The sequence below is a fragment of the Bos indicus x Bos taurus genome, chromosome 7 (assembly GCF_003369695.1).
Source record: "Bos indicus x Bos taurus breed Angus x Brahman F1 hybrid chromosome 7, Bos_hybrid_MaternalHap_v2.0, whole genome shotgun sequence".
NCBI lineage: Eukaryota > Metazoa > Chordata > Mammalia > Artiodactyla > Bovidae > Bos > Bos indicus x Bos taurus.
Genome location: NC_040082.1, coordinates 96827280 through 96836057, shown reverse-complemented (window position 1 = coordinate 96836057; position 8778 = coordinate 96827280). Strand labels below are relative to the sequence as shown.

At 41.1% G+C, this 8778-nt stretch overlaps 1 protein-coding gene across 1 annotated transcript; it reads right to left on the bottom strand.

The window, feature by feature from the left end:
- Positions 1-5582: 5582 nt before the first annotated feature.
- LOC113895960 (olfactory receptor 18-like) lies at positions 5583-6512 on the bottom strand. The gene has a single exon (XM_027547833.1). The coding sequence runs from the start codon at positions 6510-6512 to the stop codon at positions 5583-5585; it is 930 nt and encodes a 309-aa protein (XP_027403634.1).
- Positions 6513-8778: the final 2266 nt, after the last annotated feature.

The following is an 8778-nucleotide window of genomic DNA, read 5'->3' as shown; positions in this document are numbered from 1 at the left end:
AAAGGACATCTTTTGGGGGTGTTAGTTCTAAAAGGTCTTGTAGGTGTTCATAGAACCATTCAACTTCAGCTTCTTCAGCATTACTGGTTGGGGCATAGACTTGGATTACTATGATATTGAATGGTTTGCCTTGGAAACGGAGAGAGATCATTCTGTCATTTTTGAGATTGCATCCAAGTACTGCATTTCAGACTCTTTTAGACCATGATGGCTACTCCATTTCTTCTAAGGCATTCCTGCCCACAGTAGTAGATAGAATGATCATCTGAGTTAAATTCACCCATTCCAGTCCATTTTAGTTCGCTGATTCCTAAAATGTTGACGTTCACTCTTACCATCTCCTATTTGGCCACTTCCAATTTGCCTTGATTCATGGACCTAACATTCCAGGTTCCTATGTAACATTGCTCTTTACAGCATTGGACCTTGCTTCTATCACCAGTCACACCCACAACTGGGTATTATTTTTTCTTTGGCTTATTCCCTTCATTCTTTCTGGAGTTATTTCTCCACTGATCTCCAGTAGCTAATTGGGCACTTACTGACCTGGGGAGTTCCTCTTTCAGTATCCTATCATTTTGCCTTTTCATACTGTTCATGGGGTTCTCAAGGCAAGAGTACTGAAGTGGTTTGCCATTCCCTTCTCCAGTGGACCACATTCTGTCAGACTTCTCCACCATGACCCATCCGTCTTGGTTGGCCCTACATGGCGTGGCTTAGTTTCATTAAGTTAGACAAGGCTGTGGTCCGTGTGATCAGATTGGCTATTGGTATATCAATTCCTACATAAGACTTTGTGATTCTATGTTTACAGTCATCATTTTCATCACCATCACTTTCATGATCATTTGGAGCACTTAGGAGATGATTTAGAGGGACCTATGTCGTGATTAGGTAGACCAGATGCCCATGGAAGACAGACCCAGTGTGCAGGGGAAATAGAAATTTAAATTAGAGTTCTAGGATGCCCAAAAGGTGCAACAACATCAACTTCATAAGCCTCTGAGCTGATCTTTGCATTTTGGTGCCCTCCCACTGACTATCTCAACTGCCCCACTGCCTTGATGATAAGAAAACAAGTTTCCTCCAATCCCTTCTACCTTCAATGTCTTCCTCTGCATTGGCATTCACTGGGCTGTGCTGTGTCTCTGCTGGAGCAGGGATGAAGGATGCAGATTGCTTTCCCCTCCCCTACCTGCTCTTGGATGAGGAATGAAGCTTCGGGCTGGCGGCAAGACGTACTTAAGTATGGGCCTCCTCGTACAGACAACAACTCCAGGAGGGTGAGACACACAGGTATCAACCCCACTGGACCTGAGCTGGCTAACTGAAGAGCTGAGAATCACAGGCTTATTTACAGTGATGCAGCCTTGAGACCTCAATGCGGGTAGCACATAATTTGCCAGATTTGTCCAAGGTGTCTCAGTCTCTGAGGATTTTATAGTTTCGTGGAGGAAGAAAAGGAGAAAAGTGAGAGATTTAGACTTGTCCTCTTCTTGGGGGAGTTTGACTTCTACTCATAGTCTCTGACTTTCACAATGTTTATCTCATCATAATATTCAGGCAACTTTTTTTTTTTTTTCAATTAGAGAAAACAGTATGACTTTTTAATCTGCAGACCCACTTAATCAGTTATGTGATTTGGAGAGATTTATATCTTCTAAAACATGATTTTTTTCTATTTCCTTAATTAAGACTCCTGTCTTGGGAAACCTTATTTTTCATTCTATGGTTCTGGTTTAGGGTTTTGGGATATCATATTTGGAGATTTATGGGTTTTTCTTTTTTCTATTTTGAATGAGAGTTCCAACTCTAGTTCTAACATTACAGAATTTTAAATTTTAAGTTCTAGTTAATTTAATATTCTAGCTCTAATTTTTCTGTTCAGTTGTTGTATATTGTATGTTATTGCATGCATACTCAGTCATGTATGGTTTTTTATGACCCCATGGACTGTAGCCCACCAGGCCTCTCTGTCCATGGGATTTCCCAGGCAAGAATACTGGAGTAGGTTGCCATTTCCTCCTTCAGGGGATCTTCCTGACCAGGGATTGGACCTAGTTCTCCTGTGGCTCCTGCATTAAAGGCAGATTCTTTACTCACTGAGCCACTGTGACATATTACACAACTGTGAATTTTGACATATTATTTGGAAACTTGCTATCTTGCTTGAACACTTCAAGGGGTCTCAGAGAGTCTACATTCAAAATATAGGTGAGGACTTCAGTCTTATCAAGGCTTAACTAGGATAGTATCTGATTCCAAGCTCACTTTTATGGCTCTTGGTAGGACTGAGTCCTTTGAGGGCCAGAGGACTCCCTTAGCTTTTTACCAAATAGGCTTCTGACAGCATGGCAGCTGGCTTCCATTAGAGCAAGGTGTCATTTAGTGGGAGCAGGTTGGCAAGATGAAACCAGAGCTGGTCTACACATTAAGGTTGGAAGGGACAATCCAATATCTTCCAAATTCAATTCATTGAAAGGAAGTCACTGTATCCAGTCTATACTCAAGGAGACAGATATACAATGGCATGAATATAGGAGGAAGGGTTCATTATGAGCATCTTTGAAGCTACCCCCATATAGACCTCACACTTTTTCAGAAGCATTGACTCTAAGAAAAATTAAAACTATAGAGATGCTTCTGTGTTTGGTAGCCTTGTCTCCAACCCATCACAGTATCATCTTTTCAAGAAAAGTTCGCTGGAGAAGACCTGGCACAGGGAAGAGTATGCCCTGTTGTGGGTACTTCTGCAGATCCCACCATGCTGCTTCTGGCCATACAGTCAGGAGTCCAGAGGTAGCCTCCTTTAGGCATTGATTACTGAGGGCTGAGTACATCTAACATTGGAGCATATGTCCCTCATTTCTGACAGGACATATTATTATTATTATTATTTTTAAATCATTTTACAGTATACAGTTCAATGGCATCAGTACATTTACATTGCTTTGCAACCATCACCACCATCCATTTCTATAAATCCAGAACGTTTTCATCTTCCCCAACTGGAACTCTATGCCCATTAAACACTAACTCCCCCTCCTCCTCCCAAAGCCTCTGGCAACCACCATTCTACTCTCTCTCTATGAATTTGACTATTATATCTGTGGAATCATTCAAATTTTGTCACTTTGTGTCTGGTTATATAATATGACTGGGGCAAAGTTAGATGGAATGGGAAGGAGAGTTATTAGAAAAACTGGGAATCAATTTTACTCTGATAGGTTCTCTCCTATCTTGGGAAACACGCATCCCTGTTTTCCTAGGAAAATTCCAGTTGATAAATGTTTATTCAAACTTAATGTTAACTGTGTCCTGTTTCAATGTCAAAATACTCTGGCTTGGAAATGAAGTGAAATAGGCATCCCATTTGCTCAAAAATCCTTAAGGAGCAAAAATATATTAAATGCCTTGGTCATTAAGTTAGGGTTTGTATGCATGTATGCTAAGTCGCTTCAGTCATGTCTGACTCTTTACAGCACTATGAACTATAGCCCGCCAGGCTCCTCCATCCATGGGGATTCTCCAGGCAAGAATACTGGAGTGGGTTGCCATGCCCTCCTTCTGGAGATCTTCCTGACCAGGGATCGAACCCATGTCTCTTATGTCCTGCATTGGCAGGTGGGTTCTTTACCACTGGCACCACTTGGGAAGCAAGTTAGAGTTTAGATTCACCTAATACATAGGGGAAAATCATAGAAAAAGTACATAAGTAGTAAACTTCTCCCTCCCAAGAAAGAGGGAGCTATGATTATTTTGCAATGATAGAGACAAGACTACCCATTATGAAGAGTCTTGAGTAGTACATGATGAAAGTGAAAAGAATATACTGCTGTGTATGCAAAATCCTGGAAGGGATATGACTCATAGAGGTGTCCAAATAAGCTCTCAATTACATTAAACTTATTCTAAGAGGAGAAATCTGGAATCAAGATTGCCAGGAGAAATATCCATAACCTCAGATATGCAAGTGACACCACCCTTATGGCAGAGAGCAAGAGGAACTAAAGAGCCTCTTGATGAAAGTGAAAGAGGAGAGTGAAAAAGTTGGCGTAAAACTCAATATTCAGAAAATGAAGATCATTGCATCTGGTCCCATCACTTCATGGCCAGCAGATGGGGAAACAATGGAAACAGTGAGAAATTTTTTTTTTGGGGGCTCCAAAATCACTTCAGATGATGACTGCAGCCATGAAATTAAAAGACACTTGCTCCTTGGAAGAAAAGCTATGACCAAGCTAGACAGCATATTAAAAAGCAGAGACATTACTTTGCCAAAAAATGTCCATCTGGTCAAATCTATTGTTTTCCAGTAGTCATGTATGTATGTGAGAGTTGGAGTATAAAGAAAGCTGAGCGCCGAAGAATTGATGTTTTTGAACTGTGGTGTTGGAGGAGACTCTTGAGCGTCCCTTGGACTGAAAAGAGATCCAACCAGTCCATCCTAAAGGAAATCAGTCCTGAATATTCATTGGAAGGACTGATGCTGAAGCTAAAACTCCAATACTTTGGCCACCTGATGTGAAGAACTGACTCATTGGAAAATACCCTGACGCTGGGAAAGATTGAAGGCAGGAGGAGAAGGGGATGACAGAGGATGAGATGGTTGGATGGCATCACCGTCTTGATGGACATGAGTTTGAGTAAGCTCCAGGAGTTGGTGATGGACAGGGAAGCCTAGTGTTCTGCCATCCATGGGTCACAAAGAGTCAGACATGACTGAGTTTCTGAACTGAACTGGAGGAAAAAAATGTGTAAACAGGAAGCAGATCCAGAAAGACATAGATATGCTGTGGGACTGAAGATCAGAATTTCTTCTTGCACATGATTGACCTTGCTGCCTTTTCTAGTCCTATGAATGGAAATAAATAGAACTGCCTTATGATCCAGCAATCCCACTGCTGGGCATACACACTGAGGAAACCAGAAGGGAAAGAGACACGTGTACCCCAATGTTCATCACAGCCCTGTTTATAATAGCCAGGACACGAAAGCAACCTAGATGCCCATCAGCAGATGAATGGATAAGAAAGCTATGGTACATATACACAATGGAGTATTACTCAGCCATTAAAAAGAATACATTTGAATCCGTTCTAATGAGGTGGATGAAATTGGAACCTATTATACAGAGTGAAGTAAGCCAGAAAGAAAAACACCAATACAGTATACTAATGCATATATATGGAATTTAGAAAGATGGTAACAATAACCCTGTGTACGAGACAGCAAAAGAGACACTGATGTATAGATCAGTCTTATGGACTCTGTGGGAGAGGGAGAGTGTGGGGAGATTTTGGAGAATGACATTGAAACATGTATAATATCATGTATGAAACGAGTCGCCAGTCCAGGTTCGATGCACGATACTGGATGCTTGGGGCTGGTGCACTGGGACGATCCAGAGGGAGGGTATGGGGAGGGAGGAGGGAGGGGGGTTCAGGATGGGGAACACAGGTATACCTGTGGTGGATTCATTTCGATATTTGGCAAAACTAATACAATATTGTAAACTTTAAAAATAAAATAAAATTAAAAAAAAGAAAATAAATAGAAAGAAGATAACATGGATGTTGACCTTAGGCTATTCTGCTGATAATCCTCCAGAGGGCACTCTTGATGTCCTTATTCCTCAAGCTGTAGATGAAGGGGTTCAGCATAGGGGTGACCACAGTGTACATCACTGAGGCCACTGCGCCCTTCCTGGGGGAAGATGAGGCAGCTGAGCTGAGATACACACCAAGACCTGTTCCATAAAATAAGCAAACAACTACCAGGTGAGAGCCACAGGTGGAGAAGGCTTTATACCTCCCACCTAATGATGAGATTCTCAGAATGGAGGACATAATTTGAGTATATGAGTAAAGGATTCCTGAGAGTGGAATTCCACCAAAGATTGTACCAATGAAGTAGATTAATATGTTATTGGTGGAGGTGTCAGAACAGGCAAGGTTGAGGAGTTGAGAAAGGTCACAAAAGAAATGAGGGATTTCCACTTCTGGACAGAAGGTAAGCTGTGACATTACCAAATAGTGCAACAGGGAGGTCAAAAGGCTGATGGAAAATGACACCAGGACAAACAAGCCACAGAGGAGGGGGTTCATGATGACCAGATAGTGTAGGGGGTGACAAATGGCCACCAACCGGTCATAGGCCATCACTGTCAGAAGGAGACTCTCCAAACATACAAAAAGAGAAAAGAAGGTCACCTGAGATAGGCACCCTGCATAGGTGATGGATTTGATGTGTGTCTGGAGATTCACTAGCATCTTAGGGATGGTGGTGGTGGTGAAACTGACATCAGTCAATGATAGGTTAGAAAGGAAGAAGTACATGGGGGAGTGGAGGTGGGAATCAGAGGTGACAGCCAGGATGATGAGCAGGTTCCCAAGGATGGTGACCAGGTACATGGACAGGAAGAGCCCAAAGAGGAGGAGCTGAAGTTCTGGATCATCTGAGAGGCCCAGGAGGAGGAATTCTGAGACACTTGTTAGATTATGTGGTTCCATGTTGATGAAACACCTTTTGAAAAAGAAGAGAATATTCAATAAACAAATCAATTGTAGAGGGACCCAGATAAATGTCTATGCTTTGGATTTAAGTGGGTCACAAATAAAATGTTTAGGCTTGAAGACCATACATCCCATGGTCTTCAGAAATACTTCTTAGCTGTGAACACATATTTTGTTATTGTTGTTCAGTTGCTAAATAATGTCCAACTCTTTGCAACCCCATGGACTGTAGCATGCCAGGCCCCTCTGTCCTCCACTATCTCCTGTAATTTGCTCAAAATCATGTCCATTGAGTCAATGATGCTATCTAACCATCTCATCCTCTGCTGCCTGCTTCTCCTGCTGCCCTCAATCTTTCCCAGTGTCAGGGTCTTTTCCAATAGGTTAGCTCTTTGCATTAAGAGGCCAAAATACTGGAGCTTCAGCTTCAACATCAGTCCTTCCAATGGATATTCAGGGTTGATTTCCTTTAGGATGGACTGGTTTGATCACCTTGCAGTCCAAGGGACTCTCAAGAGTCTCCTCCAGCACCAAAATTCAAAAGCATCCAATCTTTGAAGGATCACAGCTGTGTTGTGGTGAAGGGGCTTGCAGAAGTCAATGAAACTATAAGCCATGCCGTGCAGGGCCACCCAAGATGGATGGGTCATGATGAAGAGTTCTGAGAAAATGTGGTCCATTGGAGAAGGAAGTGAAACCCATTCCAGTATGCTTTCTATGAGAACTCCATGGATAGTATGATAAAGCCGGAACACATCTTTACTGATGCTCAAAGTACTGACCAGTGTTTTTGTACACCTACTTTAAAAGTATGAGGCCAAAGAATTTGAGAGAAGTAATGACAATTTGAGATCAGAACTTAATGAACACAGCAACATATTTGTCCCCTGATTTTGAAGGAAGTGTATGAAATTGAAAGTATTCTTTTCTCTCTTTTAAAAAAAATCTGATTAAAGAACACTAAGAAACACTCAAATGTACTGTATCTAATCCAAATGCAGTACAAGAAGTTTCCTTGATGTGCATCTTAGTCCTAAAGATCTAGAATCATGTTAATTGGATCCTAAATTAAAATGAAATGTTCAGAGATAGCATTTCTATGCAAATTATCTTTAACGATTTTTCCATATTTACTTGGTTTTATGTCATCCATCTTCCATGGAGATAAGGCTGGGTTGTCTGGTCAAAGTTCCTTCACATATAACTCAAATACAAATATTTGGCCTTGGTGGGCTTCATATTTTGATAAACATATTTTTGTTGAAAGCATAAAATCATACAGCATCACTGGTCTTTATTACTATATAATATGCCAATGATTAAAGAAAAATTCACTTTTAATAAATGCTTGTTTTTTTCATTTTTAAAGTGCTATACAGTCTCACAGAAAGGTCTGAAGTTGAATTTGCCTTTTGCTGTTTTTGTTTGCAGTGGCTAATTAAAGCGTCTTAAATGTGTCTCTAAATTGTTTTAGTTGAGTCTGAGTCTTTGTGACACCATGAATTGTAGTCTGCCAAATTCCTCTGACCATGGGATTTTAAAGACAAGAGTACTGGCATGGGTTGCCATTTCCTTCACCAGGGGATCTTCCTGACTCAGGGATCAAACCTGCACAGCTTGTGTCTCCTGCATTGGCAGGCAGGTTCTTTACCACTAGCACCACCTGGGAAACTCTAATATATCTCTTCCTATACATTTGTAAAGGGTTGATTTCTCATCAAATCCAACTCTCTTACACCAGTTGAAAATTTTAAGGCCAAAGCCTGTTCTCAAATGCTACATTGGTCCTCTTATACCAGCTTTTCAAGTCATCCTTCCTTATTGACAAATGACATTTCTCCTGCATTCATCATCCTGAAGGCAACTCAGGTCTTCATTTCTCCTGACAGGTCAAAACATGATGTATTTTGGGAAAAATCAAAAGGGGAAAAGCTAAAGACTAATATCAGAAAAGTAGGGTAAAGAGTATACTTTCCATCTTGGGCAGAAAAGCTGGTGAGCCCTGATAAAGAGTGGTAAAATATTTAACCTTGTTTCTTGGGATTAAGACTATGTACCTCTTGAAATTTACCAATAAAAGACTTCATAAAAAAAGAAAAACAATACATGAGTAGTTTGTACATATGTAAAGTGGGTATATTAATTGAACTGGACTCAGGGCTGCTCTGATAGCTCAGTTGGTAAAGAATCCACCTTCAATACAGGAGACCCTAGTTCAATTCCTGGGTCAGGAAGATCCACTGGAGGAAGGATAGGCTAACCA